This window comes from Mauremys mutica, chromosome 17 (assembly GCF_020497125.1).
Source record: "Mauremys mutica isolate MM-2020 ecotype Southern chromosome 17, ASM2049712v1, whole genome shotgun sequence".
Lineage (NCBI taxonomy): Eukaryota > Metazoa > Chordata > Testudines > Geoemydidae > Mauremys > Mauremys mutica.
Window position 1 is genome coordinate 11,722,129 of NC_059088.1, and position 22,795 is coordinate 11,744,923.

At 59.3% G+C, this 22,795-nt stretch overlaps 1 protein-coding gene and 1 long non-coding RNA gene across 4 annotated transcripts; one reads left to right on the forward strand and one right to left on the reverse strand.

The window, feature by feature from the left end:
- Nucleotides 1-249: 249 nt before the first annotated feature.
- Nucleotides 250-19,976, reverse strand: USF2 (upstream transcription factor 2, c-fos interacting). Of its 3 annotated transcripts, none has more exons than XM_044991217.1 (10): nt 19,564-19,976; nt 13,248-13,294; nt 12,762-12,877; nt 12,223-12,342; nt 9,445-9,598; nt 7,955-8,042; nt 6,801-6,859; nt 5,157-5,251; nt 2,660-2,788; nt 250-2,043 (listed from the first exon to the last, which is right to left on the reverse strand). In XM_044991217.1, the coding sequence occupies exons 1-10, from the start codon at nt 19,614-19,616 to the stop codon at nt 1,954-1,956; spliced, it is 951 nt and encodes a 316-aa protein (XP_044847152.1). In that variant the 5' UTR covers nt 19,617-19,976; the 3' UTR covers nt 250-1,953. The 3 variants fall into 3 exon arrangements, with proteins under 3 accessions (XP_044847152.1, XP_044847153.1, XP_044847154.1); XM_044991218.1 differs by lacking the exon at nt 19,564-19,976 and adding an exon at nt 18,500-18,683; XM_044991219.1 differs by lacking the exon at nt 19,564-19,976 and adding an exon at nt 18,524-18,682.
- A 662-nt stretch (nt 19,977-20,638) lies between these two features.
- Nucleotides 20,639-21,923, forward strand: LOC123351831. Its single transcript, XR_006574071.1, has 2 exons — nt 20,639-20,926; nt 21,570-21,923. It is a non-coding gene; the product is annotated as an uncharacterized LOC123351831 (long non-coding RNA).
- The last annotated feature ends 872 nt before the right edge of the window (nt 21,924-22,795 follow it).

The following is a 22,795-nucleotide window of genomic DNA, read 5'->3' on the forward strand; positions in this document are numbered from 1 at the left end:
CCTCAACAGAGGCAGGTGCGATTCCTCCCAGGAGGGGACAGTTGTGGGCACACAGATCTGAGAGCCATTTTCTCCACCCCAACCCCTCCATCCTTCCGCCTGCCCCCCTCCATACACCTCCACCCCTCCAGCCAGACCTCCCCCGCTCCTTCTGCACATCTGCCCCCCACCCCTCTCAGATCTGGGTCCAACCCCCATCCCGTCGCCTCCCCACACCGTTAAACCACAAGGAAATCGCCTGATACAATATTACGTCTGTGCAGTTTTTCTCCTCTTTTATATATAAACAGAATTAATTTGCTACTTTCCAGCATTCAAACTCTGCAATTCAACACAAGCCACTTTTTCCTTTTCTTTTCCTTAAATCTGATTCGCCTTTTTTTTTTCCTTTCCTTGATTCGCTCATTCCTACGTTCCGCGGGGACCAGGACGAAAAGGATACCCAATATTTCCAACTCCCTCTGAAAGTCTCGCTTCTCTCTTTTTTTTTTTTTTTTGCCGGTATATAAAAAAACCCAAAGCTAAAAGCTCGCTATTATCAATTTTTTTTGTTGGTTTTTGCGTATTTGTTTTTTTTAGAGCCATGCTTATTTTAAAAAAAAAATAACCAAAAAGCCAAAAAAAAATATCGTGCTTGGAGAAGAGAAATAAAGCCAAATTGAAGATGTCGAGAAAAGGGAACTGAAGAGATCTCCGGATTCTGACCCAAATATTGCGAGATCGACCACTGAATTGTTGTTGTTTTTAAAAAATTATATATAGGTGTGTATATATATATGCAAAAAACCCTCCACAGAAAGCAAGCATTTAGTCGACCTTGGTAAATATTAAACTTTCCGGGCTCAAGTTATGATACAGACGACGTACCTCTATACAAATGCATTTGGAACTAAAAAATAAAATACAGATTAATTACAAAAAAAAAAAAATTAAAATAAACCAGGGAAGCTGTTCGGGTTTTCACTCCGACTTCCCTCTGCTCAAAACATAATTACAAGAGAACGGGGGACGAAGAACAGATCGGACGAGTGGACACACGAGACAGCCACGGTTTTAGGAAGAGAACTGGCTAGCGATGTTGCGTGTCTCTTTTTCCGGCTGCCCGACAGGAGATGCCGTGAGAGGGTTTTCCGAAAGCCCCCCCCCTGGAAATCAGACCTCTTGGAAAAGGTAGCTGCGATTTGACAGGCAGGGGAAAAAATAAGAGCTACCAACCCGCTAGCCACCTTTGGAAGGTCCGGTGGCCACATGGGTTTTAACTGAATTGCTCGGCTGGTGAGACGCGAGGGGATTCGATCGAACCCGAGCCGCGTCAGCTGGCTAGAAGTTGCCGAACTGGGCTAGTGATTTGGGATGGGCCCATTCCTGCCCCCTGAGTTGCTACATTTTCAAAGGGGTGGGATTTTTTCAGAGGTTCGCTGCCAGCGGAGGAAAAATAAACCCCGCTGAGTGTCCAAAACGGGGGGGCCGCCACAGAACCCCCCCCCCAAACGCCAACTTCAGCCGTGTAGCTACCTGCCTGAGAGACACGGGCAGCGGCTTGAACGGTAGGATCGGACGGGGAGGTGCCACGGTGATGCTACCACTTTTAAGCCGGAAGGGGGAGGATTCGAACCCATGGCTGGGCTGGGGGCAGGGCTGCTATCCTGTGTTAAAAACCTACTATAAAAAAACGCAGTTTGTTTGCTTTAATCTTAATATTTCCTACGTGGGGGGGAGGGGGCAGATGGGGAGGGAGCCAGTGGGGCTCAGAGGAGGGGGCAGGCAAAGCGGGGGCCGGCCGTGTGGCTGCCACCCCAGCGCCCCCCCCCCCAAGTCGAGTTTGGCCGCGCGGCGTTAACACGGGGAGGTCTCTTTGCACCAGACAGAGGGCAGAAGGGATGGAAGGAGGCGGGGGAAGGGCGGAGATCCGGTGAGGAGGAGGAGGACGACGTGGTGGTGATGAAGAAGCAGTTACTGCCCCGGGGTGTCGCCCACGGTTTCGATGCCGTGCTGCTGCAGCTGTGCTCGGAGGAGGGCGTTTTCGTTCTTCAGCTCCTCGATCTGGGCAGGAGAGAGGGAAACGAACGAGTGAGACGCTCTCCCCAGGCAGTCAGGGCTGCCCCAATGCAATGCTAGGGGGGCTGGGCTGGGCTGCAGGGTGGGGGCTCTCCCTTGGCAGGCAGGGCTGGCCCCGATGCCCCTGGGCGGCACTAGGGGGTGCTGGGCTGCAGGGGGCGGGGTGAGGGCTCTCCCCTGGCAGGCAGGGCTGGCCTCAAGGCATTAAATATCCCAGGACGACTCCTCAGCATCAGAGATGTTAATACTGGTTTCCTGGTCAAACTCCCATCACGCTGACTCTAAAACTTTCTGCTCCAGCTTCAACTGGGCTCGACGTTCTCCCTGAACGTGGCACAACTTATGTGGCGTTATGTGCAACTGTTCCCCAGCTGCCTCACCCCAGAGGTGGCTGCATCTCAGCGCGAGGCGATCCAGCCCGGGCGGCGTTATGTGCGGCTGTTCCCCTCTGCCCCACCCCAGAAGCAGCTGCAGCGATCCCTGTGTTAACAGTGCGTTGGGACGCTTTGGCATGGAAAGGTACATGTGGGGGGATGGATGGGGAGGGGGGGATATAAGGGGAAAGACAGACAGATGGGGGGGGGGGTATCGCCCCGGCTACCTGTTGCCGTAGCAGCTCGTTGTCCATCTGCAGCCGCTCGGCCTCCTTGAAGGTCTCCTGCATGCGCTGGTTGGTCTGGCGCAGCTCCCGGATGTAGTCGCAGGCCTTCGACAGGATGCCCCCTTTGCTCTGCACGGACGGACAGACGGACGGGGGAATCCTTCAGCACAAAATGCACTGGAGCCCCCCGCCCCAAATCACTGAACCCCCAACCCACCACCCCCGTCGTGCCCTCCAATCCCTCTGATCACCCCCAAAACCCACCACCTGCCGCTGCCCCAGGTCCCCTGGAAATCCCCCCCCGGACCCCAGAGCACCCTCCAACACGCACCCCCTTCACACGCCCAATCGCCCCCGGAAACCCCCAGTCATGCCCTTCTGAAGTCCCCCCCACAACCCCGGAAAGCTTCCCCACTGAATTCCCACCCGCCTCCTCCCCGTCCTACCCCTTCCACCAAATCTCCCACCACCTCCCTGCTGGAACCCCCCCAGTTGTGCCCCCATGGATCTTCCCCCTCACCTCCAATACCCCCCATATCTTTGGAACACCACCCCCCGACCCCACCCCCTCAAGATCCCCAGGACCCCCCCCACCTTCATGTCCCTCCCCACCCAACAGCCCCCTCACCAATCTCCCCCCCATACACATCAGCCCCCCGCCAAAGGGGACCCGCCCTCCCCTGGCCAAGAGCAGCAGCAAAGGCAGAGAGCTCTGGGGGTCTCCAGGAACAACCCACAGGGGAGGTTTTCATCTGCTGCCTCCCGCCTTCCAAACACAGCAGCAGGGTCTGGCCAGGGGACTCTGCAAACCCTGGGTTTGTTATTGTAGGGTCCTCTCAGGCCCCAGTGTCTCCCTATAAGGTCTTGTGGGAGCGCTGGGAAACCATGTTATTGTAGGGTCTCCCGGTGATCACTCTGCTTCCACGTGCCGGTTTGTTATTGTAGGGTCTCTTTGAAACAGTGGGGCGCCAAACGCACCGGTTTGTTATTGTAAGGTCTCTCACATGCACCAGCGCCCCTTGGCGGGGAGATGGATTTGCTGAGCGGATTGCTGATACCAGGGTGGATAAAAATCAATCATTTTTTTTTTTAAATTAAAAAAATATATATCAGATTTTTTTTATTTATATCGGATTTTTTTTTGGTAAAATGCTTTTTGAGGGAAAAAACGCTATCGAAAGATAGTTTGAATTAAGATACATTATAGCTCAAAGATCTCTCATCATGGAATAGGGATTATAAATTCTAATTCTACAGTGTGACACAATATATTTGTGTAATGCGTAAGAAAAGTTCGAGTTCCAATAGTTAATGGATTAGGGACCCAGGGGCTTCTTTATAGATTATTTAGATTAATCTTTCGATCTACCCAGCGGAACTCAGGACTCAGTCTAGAAGATACCATCGGAGATGCTTAGTTTTGCAGTTCTCCAACTGTGGATTTGTGTCTCCAGAGGTAACATGCTTGTTGATAGCAAACATGTTTTTTAAATAAATAGAGGTGAGAAATAGTTAAATAAAACAATGTAAATGTCTGTCTGGTGATGATCTCCTCCTAATACAACCTGGCAAGAAAATCCTCCAAATATGAATGATTAACCTGTTGAATTGGAGATCGTTCACCTCCCAGTGACTTCATACATAGCTGCTTCAATTATCTTTGGTAAATGAAATAACCAAACACTCATTCATTGTCTGATATAGTTGTAAAACTCATCTGAAAAGTTTTCAAAATAAATCACGGTTTAAAAATGCATAGGGTGTGCCTTCTACAAATGAAACCTACATCTACCTCTGAGTTGTGAAGCATCTGAATTAAGGTTATAACAACCAACAAGAATCCACTTTTATGTAGAGATCCGTGATTAAATCGAGTCTTCCTGTCTAGTGATTTAAATCAAATCCACTCTGGCTGATACCGCCCGCAGTGAGTTTTCCCATGATCTCCACCCGGGCACCAGTACAGCCCCGTGCAGATGGGAAGGGGCAGTCTGTAATCCTTCATCCTGCCCTCCACACTCCTGGGAGACCCTACAAAAACAAAATCAGCACATGGCCTTGGCAACAGCGAGTGTGGCATCCTCCAAGAGACCCTACACAACAACAAACCCGGTGTCTGTGGAGACCCAGTGCTTCCAGGAGACCCTACAATAAGAAACCATGCACAGAGACCTGACCCCAAGAGACCCTACAATAACCCGAGCACCAGCCAACCTACCCCGCACCACCACCACCACCAAGCCAGGGCGTGGACACCCCCAAGGGTCCTGAGCCCCCCTACAATAAACAAACCAGTAAGCAGACTCAAAACATCATCCCCTCACTTCCTTGTGGCCCGGTGGGAGCTGCCCCATGGAGTCTGTTCCTGGTGGGGTGTGTGTGTGTGTGTCAGTGTCCCCCAACACAGGGAGCTCCCTACTCCAGTCCCAGCTGCCCCCCTCGCCCCCCCAATATCACCCCCCTGCAGTACCCTCCCGGCCCAGCCCCTGCCCCTCACCGCGCCTGTCTTGCTGTTGTCAGTGTTGCAGTCTGGAATGATTTTTGATAGCTGGACAATCCAGTTGTTAATTTTGTCCCGCCTCCTCCTCTCCACTACGGGGGGTGAAAGAGAAACGCGCATGGTTAACGCACAGCGCCCCCAACTGGTGCCTCAGCCCACCCACGGGGCAGGTTGCAGCAGGATCGGAGCTGATCGGAAAACGGGAGGGGGGGCCAGAAAATGTTGATGAAAATTAAAAAATTAAAAATAAAAATTGAGTTTTTGGCCAAAATTCTGAGATGCTGCTGCAGGGCCTTCTGGGAGTTGTAGACCGGGTGCATTCTGCTCCAAACCACTCCACGGATCCGTCTCCCTGGCTGGACTACATCTCCCATAATGCACCACGGTCTACCCTCTTGGTCAGAAGATGTATAATGGTAGTTGCATGGCCATGGTGCATCATGGGAGATGTAGTCTCATCAGGGAGACCAACTCTGTGAGAAAAATGCATGAGGCACCACAGTGCATCATGGGAAATGTAGTCTGACCAAAGAGCTCAACTTAGAAGCCGGCAGGCATGAGGCCATGTGGTGGAATTTTAGTACAACTGGTAGAAAAAAAGACAACCTAAGCCAGGGCACTTTCTTTCTGAACAAACCTAAAATGTTTTGTGAAATCGTACTGATTTGGACAAAATTTTGTTTAAAAAAAAAACAAAAATGTAGAAAAAAATCTTTCCAATGGAAGAGTTTAAATGATTCCTTTTGAATTTTTTTATATTAAAAAAATGTTTAAAACAGAAAATGGTCCATATTGACCCCCAAACAGCAGCTTAGAAATTTGTATGGCAAAACACAAGCATGTTTTGGCTTTTTGGCCAGACCAGGGATGAACATTTTTAACATCTCAACATTTTTTGCTGGATGGAAAGTCAGTTTTCAGACTAGTTCTACATTTCAGAATCTAGATATTCAACATTTCAGTTTTCGGCCAAACCCCTGCGGTTTTCAGACTCTCAACCATTTTTGGTGTAAAAATCAGAATTTTCCACAGGAAGAACATTTTCACTGTAAGTTCCGTTGCGCTGAAAACTCAATTTTCCATCAACCCTCCCGTTCTAATAGAAAACACTCTGCCGACCCCGGTCGTGGTTGTTCAGGTTTGGATCCCCTTGGTAGATACATGTTGAAAGCGTCCCCCTGAGAGCCTTTCAGAACCCTGATATCCCAGCCCTGAGATGATCTGCGCAGAGAGAATTTTCCCCTTGTTTTCTTCTCCGTCCGCACACACTGGTCAGTTTCATGTTCCCTCTCATCATTTGCACTTCCAGGATGGATGGAGATTCCCAGACCCAGTGCGCTGCCCGGGGCAAGCTTCGCGGGGGTATGAAGAGCAGTTGGGCAGAGACATCAGACCTCACGGCCCTGTGGAGGGCCTGAAGATTATATTAAAATAGAAGAGACCTTTCTCACACTTAGCTGAGGGGGTGTGTAGCGTCAGGGGGCGAAGGGGGCCTGGCCAGACACATTCAGCCTATCGGGGATCTCAAGGGCACGAAGGGCCGTGTTTGGGAGGGGGAAGCCCCAGGATCAGTGGGGTGAAATGGGGCCACAGGGCTGGAGACGGGACATGAGACCATCGGGATCTCAGCCTGCCACCCACCTTCGTTGTGCTGGGCTCGCCGCCTCTCATCGCGGGGCGTCCGCGTCCCATCCATCTTCCTAGGGTGGCACCCAGAGAGAGGAGGGGGTTACAAGAGGGGCGAAAAAAAAGAATCTCTGTCCTGACACCGAACCCCCATGCTGAGTCCAGCCCATCCTGACTCTCATTTCACTCTCCCTCCTCACGCTCACTCAGGGCGTGCAGATCCAGCAGGGGGCAGGACGCATGTGCACAGACAGTCCAGTTCCATCCAGCAGGGGGCAGCACACACACACAGTCCAGTTGCATCCAGCAGGGGGCAGCACACACACACACAGACACACAGTCCAGTTCCATCCAGCAGGGGGCAGCGTGCACACACACACACACACACACACACACACACAGTCCAGTTGCATCCAGCAGGGGGCAGCACACACACAGTCCAGTTGCATCCAGCAGGGGGCAGCACACACACAGTCCAGATCCATCCAGCAGGGGGCAGCACACACACAGTCCAGTTGCATCCAGCAGGGGGCAGCGTGCACACACAGTCCAGTTCCATCCAGCAGGGGGCAGCGCACACACACACACACACACACACACAGAGTCCAGTTCCATCCAGCAGGGGGCAGCGGTCTCCCTCTGAGTGTCTAGACTCCTTTACAAGCCCCCCCGTTCCTGGGAGCCCGCCCCAAGTCACACACTCAGTCTTGGGACCAACCCCCCCTGGTCGCAGGCTGGCTCCTCTGCGGGGGTTTCTAATCCCCTGCAAGGCGGACGCCCCGTAGGGGGACGCCAGGCCCAGGCGGGTTTGCCCGTGGCCGGCCGGCTCCTGGCGAGGTGCTGCTCGGGGTAGGTGGCAGAGAGGGGGAAGATCTGCTGGGCACACCTAGGCGGCGGGTGCTGGTACCCAGCAAGGAGCCGGGGAACCCCGGAGGCTGGGGGGAGGTGGTCAGAGCAGCAGCTGGGGGAGAGGGAAGCCGGGAAGGATCTCAGGGGTGGACAGGACAGGGAGGGGAGCTGGGGACCCTTCCAGCGAACCACTACCCCTCCCCCAGCAACCAGAGCCCAGCCCCATAGGGGACCCCTCCCCGCAGCTGAAGCTGGGCAAGTTGCAGGCGGACGGGAGATTTTGGGAGCCCCCCCCCACCCCCACTTCACTGGCTACGTACGGGGAGTACGGGTGGGTGCGGGGAGCGATGGTGCGTTGCGTCCCCGTCTGCAACACGTCTTGGGGCGTCATCATCACGTAGAACTGGCCTGTTGGGGAGACAGAGGGAGCTGAAAGGCAGACCCAGAACTGGACTCCTGCGAGGCAGGACTCCTGGGTTCTATCCCCAGCTCTGGGAGGGGAGTGGGGTTTGGTGGTTAGAGCAGGGGGGGCTGGGAGCCAGGACTCCTGGGTTCCATCCCCAGTGCTGGGAGGGGAGTGGGGTCTAGTGGTTAGAGCAGGGGGGCTGGGAGGCAGGACTCCTGGGTTCCATTCTGAACGACTCAGCCTACGTTCGATCTGAACACACGAACGGCTCGGCTTGAGCTGCCCTCTAGGTCACGGAAGGGGAAGGTGGGCTCCGCAGGTGGGTTAGATGCCTCGGGGTCTCATTATCGGACCCCGGAACCGGCTGGGGTGAGGGATTAACGAGGAGGGAATTAACAGCCTGACGATGATGCTATTCTGCCGGGATGCTGCTAATTTAAACAAAGGGGGGGGGGGGGGGAATCAATCAGGAAGAGCCACTGGTGCCCAAATTTCAGTCCTTCGCTGCCCCTCTATCCTGGAGGCTCACTAGATCAGTGTCACACCGACCGTCTCTGTGTCGGGCCGAGGAGGATTTAAAGGGGAAGAGGAAATCGTCGGGGCTCGGGCCTGCTTCGGGGTGGTTCTTTGCAGACCTGGGAATACTGCCCGGACGTGGTTCTGCCCGATCCCCCACTACAAATACCTGGCGCAATTCGTATTAAGGATTTAGGACGAGACGCTCTAGCCACGTGCTCAGGATTGGGCTCCTGGACTCACACGACTGAGGCAGAACCTCACTGTTCATGAAAAGGAGTTTCTGATCCTCGGGGTGGGGGGAGCTGAAAAGTGTGAGTGAGGGAAACTGACACCTGCCTGAGTCTGCCGAGAGCCTGAGCCCGTCGCTGAGGGGGGGAGCTGCTCTGAGTGTGACCGACGCAGCAACGCTGCCTGAGTCTGCTGAGAGCGGGGGTGGGGGAGCTGCCCCCCGTGTGACAGACACAGTGACGCTGCCTGAGCCCGTCACTGGGAGAAGGGGGAGCTGCCGGGTGTGACTGACGCACCGATGCTGCCTGGGTCTCCAGAGAGCCCCACACCCATCCCCCTCTGTCTCCCAAAATGCTTTCCCACTTCTGCCAACCCTTTCTAGACCTTCCCTTTATATAAAGCAGGGCTGAGATATTCCAGGTCAGCCAAGCCATCTTCCCAGCATGCTTTGCGGATGACGCAGCGCCAGCCCTGAACCTCCACCGGAAAGGTGGGACTTTACCTCCCCGGAAATAGGAACGATCCAGCCGCGCGCCCAGCTGCAGGGTAGAGAAGGCCTGAGTCTTAGGAGCAATCAGACCCAGCCTCCCTTCCCGCCCCCCACTCAAGGCTCGCTAGCCCGGGTGAAGCCGGGTGGGGGGGGGGGGGGGCTCTCACCTCCAGCCTGTGCCAGCGACTGATCCGTGGTCTGAACTGACACGGCCGTGGCATCCCCCACCGTGGAGGCGGGGAAATACGCGAAACGGGCCTCCCCGCTGACTGCGTCTGCGGCCGGGCTCCCGCCATTGCTGAACGGGTTCTGGATCACAGCCTGAGGGAGAGAAGAGCGCACTGGTTACGGCGGGGGAGGGGAGCGGGTCCGGACTCCTGGGTTCTATCCCCGGCTCTCAGAGGGGAATGGGGCCTAGCCCGATATCCTTCCCCACCCTCTGAGCAGACCAACGAGCCCATCTAGCCTGGCGTCCTGTCTCCAGCACTGGCCAGAACCAGCTGCTTTGGACAAAGGCCCCCCCCTAGTGGTCAATGATGGAACGACCTGCCCTGGGATCGATTTCCTCCCGACCCCACCACCCGCTGGAGATCGCTGCCCTGAAGCCCAGACCCTCTTCTGTCCCAGTGTGGTCAATAAGATCCAGGCTGTGAGACGTGGGGAAGCCAGAAGGGGCGCCGTGCTCCAGGGGGCGGGGCGGGGGCTCTCCCCTGGAAGGCAGGGCTGGTGCCGATGCCCCAGCGGGGCGCTAGGGGGCGCTGTGCTCCAGGGGGTGGGGGCTCTCCCCTGGCAGGCAGGGCTGGTGCCGATGCCCCAGGGTGGCGCTAGGGGGCGCTGTGCTGCAGGGTGGGGGCTCTCCCCTGGCAGGCAGGGCTGGTGCCGATGCCCCAGGGTGGCGCTAGGGGGCGCTGTGCGGCAGGGGGTGGGGGCTCTCCACTGGCTGTCAGGGCTGGTGCCGATGCCCCAGGGTGGCGCTAGGGGGCGCTGTGCTGCAGGGGACGGGGTGGGGGCTCTCCCCTGGCAGGCAGGGCTGGTGCCGATGTCCCAGGGTGGCGCTAGGGGGCGCTGTGCTGCAGGGTGGGGGCTCTCCACTGGCAGGCAGGGCTGGCCCAGCGGGCTGAAGCCGAGGGTCTAGATTTCAAGACATCCAGGCGATAAAGATTCCACCAGGTCCCTTGGGACAGTCATGCGAAGGGTTAATTCTCTCCCGGTTAAAATAATCTGCCTCACATTTCCAGCCTGAATTAATCCGGCTTCACCCACCAGCTCCTGCTCTGCCTGTCCCGGCTGGGCTAACCAGCCCTCTGCTCCCCGAAATCTCCTCCCCAGGGAGACGCTGACCGACCGGGATCCAGTCCCCCCTGAGCCGTCTCTGGAGAAACTCCACAGATCGAGCTCCTTCCGCAGGTTTTCCAGCCCTCAGATCGTCCGTCGCTCTTCTCTGACCCCCTCTGATGTCCTGTTTGACGTGCACCCCCCCAGAGCTGGGCGCAGTCTCCAGCCATGGCGTCCCCCACGCTGTATCCAGAGGGGACCCCACCTCCCGGCTCCCGCTCGCTCTTCCCCCGCTTCCCCAGCCGAGGGGCACGCTCGCCCTCTGAACCACACCGTCGCCCGGGGACATGGGCCATCGGTGCCCCAGGACGCCTGGGTCCTTCCCAGAGCGGCTGCTCTCCAGGGCCCAGCCCCGCAGCCTGGGAGCGGGACCCACGTTCTTTGTTACGCTCGCTAGAGGGTCACACACGTCGTTGCTTACGTAGGCCAAGACCCAACTTTCTAAGGCTTTTCAGAAAAAAGGACAAGGGGCCGCTTTACGTTAGACAACGAATAACCAGCATCATCCTACCCCCGAGCTCTTCTCTAGCACTCGAGCTGTCCGGGGGGTGGGGAACGCTTCCCGCAGGCGACCAGCGCCGTTAGCCCCATGTCACAGATGGGGAAACTGAGGCACAGAGCGAGCGATTTGGCCACCGTTACCCACCACACCAAGACAGGAACAATCCAGCGCTCTGCCCAACAGGCCAGACTGCCTTTTACAGGCTTGCGATGGGGGACGCCCCCATCCCACCCACGCCGATTAGGGGCAGCAGCAGAGCCCGGGCGCCCTGGGGAAGGAGAAGCTGGCTGCAGAGCCAGGGGGCATTCGCCCAAGAGGAGGGGCTGCCGGAGACACTGCGGAGCGAGGCAGTGACCAGCCCTCCCTTCCCACCCACAGCAGAGGGGCTCCGGCCGCCTCCGCAGCTGGACCCGAGGAGCAGGCCGTAGCTGGGGGCGAAGGCCGGGATTATCATGAGCCCCACTGCCGGGCGAGAACCCCCGGTGCCAGGCGCTGTACAAAGAACCGACGGCCCCTGTCCCAAGCGGCTGACAATCCAGACGGCATGAGAAAGGCGCCTTGTTTTGCTGCCTGGTGCAGCCACAGCCGCACGAGACAGCCCGGCCCTGACCACATCCGAGCGAGGGCCCGGGCCCGTTCCATTCCCAGGTCTCCTGCATCTTTCAGATGGGGACTGAACTCCTCACGGCAGGGCCTGTCTCTCGCTCTGTGTCTGGCCAGCGCCCGGCACCCCGATCCCAGCTGGGCCCGTGGACGCGAGCGTAACACACCGAACACCGTGCGCTCTTGCAGTGTGATCTGTAATTAACGCCGCACGAGCGATCTGCTGAGCCCTGGTGAAGAACTCTCCTGAGCCTCCCCACAAGAGGCAGCGCGGGGGAGGCCACTGGACTGAGTCTCAGGACTCCCGAGCTCCATTTCTGGCCCTGCCACCGGCCTGCTGGGTGGCCCCCATGGTAAGTCACCGCACCGATCCGTGCCTCAGTTTCCCCAATCACTCCACCGGGGCCGGTGATACTGGGCTCCTCTGCAAAGCCCCTGGAGACCCACGGAGGAGGAACGCACTGGAAGGGCCAGCTATTGTTCATTCCCCAGCCCCGGCCCCCACCTGAGCGACAGCCTGCTGGCCCCCGGCGAAGGCTGCTGTCGAGACCACGCTGACAGCTCCCGTCGCGTCCGTCTGTCCATCCAGCTGACTGTCCGTCACCTGGACCACTCTGTATGTCACCTGCGAGGAGAGGGAGAGAGGAAAGATCCTTTGGGAGAGAGAAATGTGAACAGGACCCACAGAGAGCACAGCGCCCCCTAGAGCCACGCTGGGGCATTGGGGCCAGTCCTGACTGCCAGGGGAGAGCCCCCCACTCTGCCCCACCCCTGCAGCACAGCGCCCCCTAGAGCCACGCTGGGGCAGTGGGGCCAGCCCTGACTGCCAGGGGAGAGCCCCCCACCCTGCCCCACCCCTGCAGCACAGCGCCCCCTAGAGCCACGCTGGGGTATTGGGGCCAGCCCTGACTGCCAGGGGAGCCCCAACCCCACCCCTGCAGCACAGCGCCCCCTAGTGACTTGCTGGGGCATTGCGGCCAGCCCTGACCACCGGGGAGCCCCCACCCCGCCCCCTGCAGCACAGCGCCCCCTAGCGCCTCTCACCTGTCCTCCATTGTTCTCTGTGCGGAACTGGTACTGGATATTGTGGTCTGTGAAGGCTGCTTGCTGGACACTAGCAATAGCCACTGCTGTCTGCTCATCCGCGTTCGTGACGTCCCCTGGCAGCCAGGAGAGATCAGTCACTCACCGGATCCCATCGAGGGAGGGGGAGGGTGCACACCCTGGCTCTGGGGAGGGAGCTTGACGCATGGAGTCAGAGTGGGGCGGGGGAGGCTGGGAGCCAGGACTCCTGGGTTCTACCCCCAGCTCTGGGAGGGGAGCAGGGTCTAGTGGTTAGAGCACAGGGGTGCCAGGACTCCTGGGTTCTATCCCCAGCTCTGGTAGGGGAGCAGGGTCTAGTGGCTAGAGCAGGGGAGGATGTCAGGGTTGCACGAGTCCCACCCGGCTGGTTTAAACGGACCAAGCAGGAGCTCCAAGCTCCCACCGATGCAGCACCTGGCCGGCTCCAGGGCTCCTGCCTCGCCTCACCTTCCTGCAGCTCGACTCCTTCTTCAACTTCTTGTCCTTTCTCGTGGCTGGAAGACAGAAGGAGACAACACCCAGCATGAGCCGCTTCGGCTGGTGCGCTAGTGTCCAGAGCTGGGGACAGAACCCAGGAGTCCTGGCTCCCAGCCCACCCCGCTTAACCCACCAACCCCCACTCCCCCCCAGAGCCAGGGATAGAACCCAGGAGTCCTGGCTCCCAGCCCCCCTGCTCTAACCCTGGTGGCCACGAGAACCCCCACGTAGCCACTCCTGCTAGAAGAGGCTGTAATTTGCTTAGTGACCGTCTGCCATGCGATGTGGATCTCAGCCCCTCAGCATGTGAAGACCGGGCAGAATTCTGCCAGGGGGGTAACACACACCAGACAGCCAATGCCACCAACCTGCCAGGTATCATAGAAACCCAACGCCGCCCAGGACCCAGCTGACAATGTTTTAACCTCCTTCCCTGCACCCAGTTCACTGCAGGAGAAGACCCCCACTCTCCAAGGACACAAGGACTACAGGAAAGAGCTATTAATTCCCCCACATCCTCCCCCTTAAATTTTAATCTGCTACAGGATTCCCCTTGTCTTCCTGTCCCACACTCTGCAGCATTGCTATGTGCTGTTGAAGCGCCTCACCCCAGAAGCAGCTGCATTTCTGGCCAGCTGTTTTGCCTGATCTCTTTTGTCAGCACTTGCTACCATCTCAGGAGAGGTAAAGAGCAGGAAGATGATGATCTGATGTCTGAGGAACTAGAGTGGGAGCTGGGTTTGAATCCTGGCTCTATCAGACTCCCTGCCCCAGCTGAGATTGGGGGAGACAGAAGGAGAGGTGGGACGGACCCAGACCTGGACTCCTGGAAACCAGGACTCCTGGGTTCTGTCCCCAGCACTGGGAGGGGAGTGGGGTCTAGTGGTTAGAGTGGGGGGGCTGGGAGCCAGGACTCCTGGGTTCTGTTCCCAGCGCTGGGAGGGGAGTGGGGTCTAGTGGTTAGCTGGGGCAGGGACTGTCTCTCACGGTGTGTCTGCGCAGTGACTGACAACAGTCCCTGTCGGTCCTACCATAAACACAAACAAAGGGTCCTGAAATCCAACCCAGATATTTCCCAGAAGCGTCTCGCTACAATGCATGCGGCGACTCACTCTCCTCAGCTTCCCGCAGATGAAGGCTCAGACAGCTGCTTTCCGAAACAGGGTTTCATGCTGGGAGGTACCAGATTGGGTTGAAATCTAATCCGCCCGGCTGGCAGGGAGAGATAAGGCCCACGCCCGATCTGGATGCCAGCGTGGTATGCAACTGCCCAGAGACGCTCCCGCCTGGATGAGCAGGGCACAGGCTGCGGGGAGACTTACACGGCCGCTCACACCGTCGGTCAATTTCCTTTCCACCCCGTCAGTTTCTTGTGTGCCTGCTAGCTATGAAACACCACCGGGTCACCCACCCGCTTTCCAACACAGGGCCACAATGATCAGCTGAAGGCAACGGGAGGGCGTGTGGCCATGTGCTTGCCTAGTGCTACCATGGGCCCACAATTTGTACACACTGTATTTAAAGCTTTGTTTTTGTAGGGTCTTTCCTGACTTGGTGACCCGGGGTTCCCCCCACCCCAGTAAGTAACAACCACATTTCTTGCCCTGGTAAGCCTGGCAAATGAGTGACTGTCACGCCCTAGTGGCTAGATCAGGCACAGCGGTTTGAGTCAGTAAATTCCTCTGCGCCGCTGGATCTGGTTGTTCCCGTCACTTGGAAGGCGCTTACGCTTTCAGATACCCTGGTTGCATCCCCGCAGAGGATCGAAGAGGGGACGGGACGTTACCCACCGATTAACGCCCTTGTGAAACGCATCACGCTCTGAAATGCGCTGCACGACGCAGGTCAGCCTGCACAAGGGCCCCAGACGGGACGCACGTCGGGGCACCGGCTCTGTTCCAGGAACAGGCTGGTGCCTCAGTGCTCATCCGGCCCCAGAGCCGGGGGGCTGGCTGGCTCAGTGAGGCAGGGAATTGGCCACGGGCCCTTTCCCCTCTAGACAGTGCTGACTCCAATCCACTTGCAGCTGGTAAGGACTGGCTACCAGGGAACAGAAACCAGGGAACGAGATGCACACAGAACCTATTGTAAATAATACTGATCCTAAAAGAGCCAGGTTCTGATCCCCTGCACTTCAGGGGAAGTGGGGTGAATATGAGGCTCAGTGCAGGGGGCCCTGGGCAATATTCCTTGGCCTGGGCTACCCAAGAGCTCAGACCTGATGGTCGAATGGCCCCGCCCGGCCTTGAAACTGACGAAAAGCCATGGGGAAATCAGCGGAGTTATTCTGGGATTGCGCCCGATGGGAGCTATTTCATAGACACACAGGACAAGGGGGCAGTATAAACACCCCTCTAATGCCCTCCCGCCAACAGATCCCTTCCCCGAGGGAGTAATGAGCCCTCACACAGGCCTCCCTGGGCAGCCCAGGAACTGCTAAGAAGCGCGGCTGCCGCTGCCCCTGGAGGCTTTTCCCCTAAGGACAGTGCCCTGGGCAGACAGGCCTGCTCCTCCAGCCCAGCCGTCCTGGCAGAGCCAGGGAGACGCGTCCCCTCCCTCATCCACCGGCGACTTAGCGCAGACACCCGGGTGGAACCTTTCAGGGCGGCTTCGGGGCTAAGGTGCTGGGCTAAGACCCCATTCCCAGGCCTGCCATGTGCTGGCTTAGACCGCCGTGCCTCAGTTTCCCCCCATTGGCAGAAGGGGGGACGCACCTTCCTGGCTTGGAAGGATAAATTTGAGAGTAAAGGAGACTCAAGTCCCAGAAAGGAGGCTGCTCCCCCAAAAGTCAGTTTGTTGGTGAACCCTGAAATAGCGTCCTTTGAAAATGCAATTGCAGTGCCTCATGGGAGTTGTAGTTCAGGCACCACATTCTCCTGGATAGGCTGGACTACATCTCCCATCATGCACCAGGCTTCCCTCCTTCGATTAGAAGCTCTATGGGCAGCAACTGTCTCTCCCTGCATGTCTGGGCAGCGCCCGGCACGACGGGGCCCTGATCTCAGCTGGGGCAGGGCCTGGCTCTGGCTGTGTCTGGGCAGCGCCCGGCACAACGGGGCCCAGATCTCAGCGGGGGCAGGGCCTGGCTGCTTCAGTAACCATGGAACTTGACCACTAGCCGGGTTAATTCAAGCTGCCGTGGTGGGGAGAGCCCCCCAGATCTCCACAGCTGGGCCCTGGAGCGGCACCGTTACCAGGCTCTGGGATCTATTCCCTTCTGGGCGCAGTTAGTTCCAGCCGCAGTGACCCCTAGTGCCACCCTGGAGCATTGGGGGTCAGCCCTGACTGCCAGGGGAGAGCCCCCACCCCACCCCCTAGCGCTGCCCTGTGGCACTGGGGGTCAGCACCATTCAACGCTATGTCATTTCGCCTCCCAGCGGGAAATCTTTCCCCCCGAGGGTCTCCAAGATGACCAGACTCTGCAGCACCAAAACCTTTGCCAGCCACTCGGGCAGAGCAGGTGCCACTCAAGGGCTTGAACAGCGCCCAGGCCCCCGCCCCGAGTTCTCGCCTTGCCAGCGATCACGAGGGCAGAGTCGCCCGCCGCAGCCTCGCCTCATTTCCACCAAAGGCGGATCCAGCCCCCGGGAGTCTCCGTTCACCTCCCTGGGCCTTCGTTGTGCCACCTGTGAAACGGGGAGGCCACTGACCGCCTGTGCAAAGTGCTCTGCGATCCCGGGTGGGAAGCGCTCGGGATTATCCCCAGGGCTAAAGCCCAGCTCCCGCCACAGGCGCCGACTCCGTGAGTGCGCAGGGGCTCAAGCACCCCCGGAGAAAAAACAGGGGGTCTCAGCACCCACAGGGCGGCTGCTCTGCTGGCCCTGGGGCCGGCTGCCAATCAGCGGTTCAGCTGCTGGCCCTGCCCCACCCGCCCCCCAGCGGTTGAGCAGGGCCGCCCTGCCACTGGCTCCTCTCTGCCCCCTAAGGCAGGAGGGGGCAGAAAAGAGCGAGGGTGGGAGGCTCTCAGGGGAGCAGCGGGGGCGGGGCCTCAGGAGAGGGGGCGGAGCCAGTGTGGGGCACCCACTCCCACTGGACCCGTAAGGTCCCTGGCTCTGGAGAATATTAACCCAAGTTTCCTCCCAGCTGCCCCCTGGCTTGTCCTCCCAGCTACCGACCCCCTCCTCCTCCTGGAGAGCTGTATCAGCTGCCATATACGGCCAGGAAGGGATGGGGGGGGGGCGGCTGGGGGGGGGGGGTGGTCCAGAGAAGGGTTAAAACCGGAGAAGTTTCGCCCTGGAGCTCTGACACCCAGGATGGGCCCCACGTTCCCTGGCCGCTCTGCCCTTCGTCCCGAGGGGGGGGTCCCAGACACGGACACAGATCACAGGCAACACCACGCAGACCCCTCAAGGCATGAATGACCCTTTCACAGTCTGCCAGATACAGGGCCAGACCCCTAGCTGGTCAGCCACAGCCCCCCGGAGTCAGTGGGGCCAGAGCCCAGCTGGGGTCAATGGGCCGCAGCCCCCTGGAGTCAGTGGGGCCAGAGCCCAGCTGGGGTCAATGGGCCGCAGCCCCCCTGGAGTCACTGGGGCCAGAGCCCAGCTGGGGTCAATGGGCCGCAGCCCCCTGGAGTCAGTGGGGCCAGAGCCCAGCTGGGGTCAAAGGGCCACAGCCCCCCTGGAGTCAGTGGGGCCAGAGCCCAGCTGGGGTCAATGGGCCGCAGCCCCCCCCGGAGTCAGTGGGGCCAGAGCCCAGCTGGGGTCAATGGGCCGCAGCCCCCCCCCCCCGGAGTCAGTGGGGCCAGAGCCCAGCTGGGGTCAATGGGCCACAGCCCCCCCCGGAGTCAGTGGGGCCAGAGCCCAGCTGGGGTCAATGGGCCCTCACTCCATTGGAGTCCATTGAGCTGGCCCAGAGTGTACCCCCCTCCCGTCACTGCCCTCCCCCCCGCACACTTATAGCAACACCGTCCGGTCCCTGGGCTGCCCCTAACTGCAGGACACGGAGACGTAGCTCCAGCCTCCCAACTCCTTCCCCTCCATGAGGACCCCGGTCTGCCCCCCCTGCACTGCAGGGGGCTCCCTGCTGCCCCCCCCCCCCAACCTCCCATATCCCCCAACTCAGGTGGATCCTAGAATCCTTCCTGCCCCCTCAGCCCACCCCCTTCTCCTCCCCCTCCTAACGCCTCCCACCCCACTGGCCTTGGCACAGAGGATCAGCAGAAGATGCCCCCTAACCGCACCCTCCCCCACTTCCAGCCCATCAGCCTCCTCCCCCCTCACCTGTCTCCCCTGCACGCACCCCACCTCTGCCTCCTGGGCATCAAGGACCCCTGAGCTTCCACAGTCTCTTTCGGCCACGGCACCGTCTAGGGCCCCACCTCATCTACATCCGCGCCCCACTGCTGCCCCCCCACCCCCAGTCATCTAGAGCCCGGGGTGGGGAATCCTGGGAGCTAATTCCTTGGCGGGGCGAACTCCCCCTGCTCAGCTCCCCTGCAATCCCACCCCCACCCTAACAGGAGCCCTCTCCCTCCCTGACCCACTTCCCCAGGCCTCCCCTTTGCCCCCTCCCACCCCCATGACACCAATCGCTTAGCTCACAGACCCCACCAGCTCCCTCAGACCCCACGTGCTCCCCTCTTGTCTCACCCCCGCCCCCATCACTTGTGAGATCCCAAGCCCTGTCTGTGCCCCACTCAGTCCTGTCACCAGCTCACCCCAGCCCAGCCCCCACTCCTGAGTCTACCCCCCCCAACACAAATCCACTCAGATCACAGCCCCAGCTCCCTCCCCTATGGCTCCGGAACCCAGCCACCCCCCTCCTGACACCAGCTCGCTCTGACCCCCTCTGTCTGTCCCCCCCACGCCCCAACTCCAGGCACAAGCCACACAGCTCGCAGGGCCCCTTCCCCGCCTTTGCCCCCGGCACACACTCCCTGCCCTGCCCCCCCCGTCACAGCCCCCTCACCTTTCCAAACACGACCCGCCCCCCGGACTCCCAACTCTCTCTTCCCCTCCCCCAGGTGACAGCCCCCTCCAACCCTGCCCCCGATCCCTCCCCACCAGCCACTCAAGGCCCCTCCTCCTCTGCCCCCCCCGACTCCAGCCTCTTGGGCTCCCAGCCCCCCGCCTTCTGCCCCCCACCCCCTTTCCCCTCCTTCTCTCTCTGCCTCGTCCTCCATTTTGTGCTCCCCCTCTCCGCGCCGCTGCTGCTGCAGGAGGATCATGGCTGGCTCCCTCCCTCCCCTCCCCCACCCTGCCCCTCCGCAGGCCCAGCGAGGGGGTGGGAAGGAATCAGGCCCCCCAGGAAAGGGGTGGGCAATTCCCTCCCGTCTTCCCCTTACCTGGGAGCAGCGGAGGCGGTGGCTGTGTCCAGGCCGGGATCCAGCATGTCCATGGGGGGAGAGGGGGGAGGGGGGAGGGGAAGGGGGGAAGGAGAGGGGTGGGGAGGCCCCTCAGCACCAGGCCGGGGCGGGGGGGAGGGAAGGAGAAGAGGGAGAGGAAGGGGGGCGGGTGAGTTTAAATCTCACGCCGGATGGAGGCAGAGGGGACGCGGAGGAGACACGGGAGCCGAGGCGCTGATCACGGGGACAAACACTCGGGTCATGTGAGGAGGAGAGCGAGAGCGATCCTCTCCCCCCCTCCCCTTCCCCCTCTTCCCCTCCCTTCTTCCCCAGCTGGGAGCCCGGGACACGTGAGGGGGGAGCCGGCGGAGCCGCCGATCGAGCGCGGCCTGGACCCCGGGGAAGCGTCGCGGGCGGCGGCGGCAGCAGCGGATGGAACGTTGCAACAATCCGGGGAGGAGGGTGGGGGAGGGGATAGAACGTTGCGACGATCGGGGGGAGGGAAGGAGAGCGAGGGGGGAGGGGTGGAACGTTGCGAGCGGATGGAACCTCGGGGAGCCCCGGGCCGAACGTGGCGGGCAAGCGGCCGGCAGGGAGGGGGCGGAAGGAAGGTTGGGGACCCCCCCCCTCCTCTCCCCACCAGATGGAACGTTGCAACTCTCTCGAGGGAGGGGACAGAACGTTGCGACGGCCGAGGGCTCGGGGCGGGCTGATACGCGGCCAGCGCAGCTCGAGCTCGGGAGCGGCTGGAACGCTGCTGGGGAGCCCCGGATCGAACGTTGCCGCCGGCCGGGGTGGATTGGGGGAGGGTTTGGTCGGTGGATGAAAGGTTGGGAGCCCCCGAGGGAACGTGGCGACGGTGAACGCGGTGGGGGGAGGGGAACAGAACGTTGGCCGAGGGGCGGGAGGGAGGCTGGAGACATTGGGAACCCGCTGGAGCTGGGGGCGGGGGGGATGGAACGTCGGGAACCCCGGTGGAACGTTGAGACAATCCGGGGGAGGGGCGGGAATAGAACGTTGCGACGATCGGGGTGGGGGTGGATGGCGGAAGGAACGTTGGGGGTGGAGTGTTCCCCCGATCGAACGTTACAGCAAGAGCGGAAGGAGGCGACAGAAGGTTGCGACGATCCGTGGCAGACCGGGGGGGGGGCGTGGAACGTTGGGAGCCCCCAGTGGAACCCTGCGACGGTCTAGTGGTGTCGGGAGGGCGGGGATGGAACCTTGCAACATGGTGGCGGCGGGAGGGACCCACGCGGGATCGAGGGCTCACAACCTGCCCCGTCCCCGCACCTGCGCGATCGCTCAAACGGGCGGGCGGCTGCTGCTGGAAGCATGACTCGCCCCCCAACAGGAGGGGGAAGGGGTCAGTGCGTGTTTCACCGGGCTTTGCCCCCACCCGGGCATACGGCACCCAGGCCCTGGGCCTGTCCCGCTGCACCTGGTGGTCAGGTTTGACCCCAATGCCCCAGTGCGGTGCTAGGGGGCGCTGTGCTGCAGGGGGCGGGGTGGAGCTCTCCTTTGTCAGTCAGGGCTGGCCCCAATGTCCCTGTGGCACTGGGGGTGCTGTGCTGCAGGGGGCTCTCCCCGACAGTCAGGGCTGGCTCCAGTGCTCTAGGGGGGCGCTGTGCTGCAGGGGGTGGGGGCTCTCCCTGGGCAGTCCGGGCTGGGCCCGATGCCCCAGCGTGGTGTGGGAGGTTGTGGAGCCACGCTCTGGGAGACCTTTTTTTCTCTTCGCTCGACCTCTCCGGCTAAACTTCAGCATGAATTACTCCGTCCTACTTCTCCAAAGCCGCCTGGATCAAGCTGGCTTCACTTCCTGTCCTAAATGGCTGGGTCTCTTTCACTTTGCTGGGTTAAAATCATCTGAACAAGCTCCCTATTACAGATTTACCCTGGAGAGCTCCCAGCCCTCGCTACCTTTCCAAGCAAACCACCCAGCTCAAATCTTCCAGGCCAGGTTTCCAAACCAGCTCCCAACAGATTCTCGTTCCCATCCTGCTTTTCAGATCCCTTTGGAAACAAAGAAGATGATCTAACAACTTATGTGGCTGCAAACCCCCCAGCATAACAAGAACCAGTTGTTAAAAGCCAGACAAATTCCAGCTGGAAATAAGGAACGGGTTTTTCTCCCTGAGGCTGATTAACCATTGAGACAAACTGCCTGGGGAAGTGTTGGTTGCTCCTCTCCATGACTTCCAGTCAAGCCAGGATGCCTTTTGAGATGTTATTAGAGTCGGTGCAGGGGGACCAGGGTGAACTCACTGGTCTGGGTTACAAGGAGGTCAGACTAAATGATGGAATGGTCCCTTCTGCGGTTGGATGGTCTGAAGCTGAATTTTGAACATGCAGATGATTGACAATGTTTGTGGCTGCATCATCAAAACATTTCCTGAATTTATCCTGGCTCCTGTGAGGTGGGGAAATACTAGCCCACTTTTATAGGTGGGGAAACAGGCCAAAAGAGATGCTGTGTTTTGCCCGGCTCACACAGGGGGTCGCAGAGCCAGGAATTGATCCTCACTTCTGCCATCAGGCCAGCCTTCCCCAGTGACCCCTTGTGGTCGCTCTCAGCTGAGAGGCCAATGAGACTGATGGTCTGTCTCATCCCAGGTCAGGCATGAGGCAAGAGGAAGATTGCCTTGTGACTGGGTTTGAGTCCCAGCTCTGCTAGAAACGTTGGCAAGTCACCTCATTTGTGCCTTAGTTTCCCCCTCTCTAAAATGAGAATAATTTTGCCTTTGTCTAGACAGATTGTAAGCTCTTTGGAGAGGGTCTCTCACTGTGTGTCTGGGCAGCGCCTGGCACAACAGGGCTCTGATCTCAGCTGGGGCAGGGCCTGTCTCTGGGCAGCGCCTGGCACAACAGGGCTCTGATCTCAGCTGGGGCAGGGCCTGTCTCTCACTGTGTGTCTGGGCAGCGCCTGGCACAACAGGGTCCTGACTGCAGCTGGAGTTTCCAGCAATATATAAACAGTAACAGTTTTGCCCTATGCTGGCCCTGTGTTAAAGATTCTGTCCTGGGCTCTTAAGCCCGGTACTTCTGATCAACTAGTACGGTTCCCTGTTTGCAATATGCGATATTAATACTTTCCAACAGCCGCTACGTTTGCTCATTTAAAAGAAAACAGAAGAAATCAAATATCTCTGTGGAGCAATTGTTTCCTGTTCGCCCAGGGTGATGAACGTGGCTGTTTATACCTGACGAGCTGTGGGTCGGTGGTCACTGTGCTAAA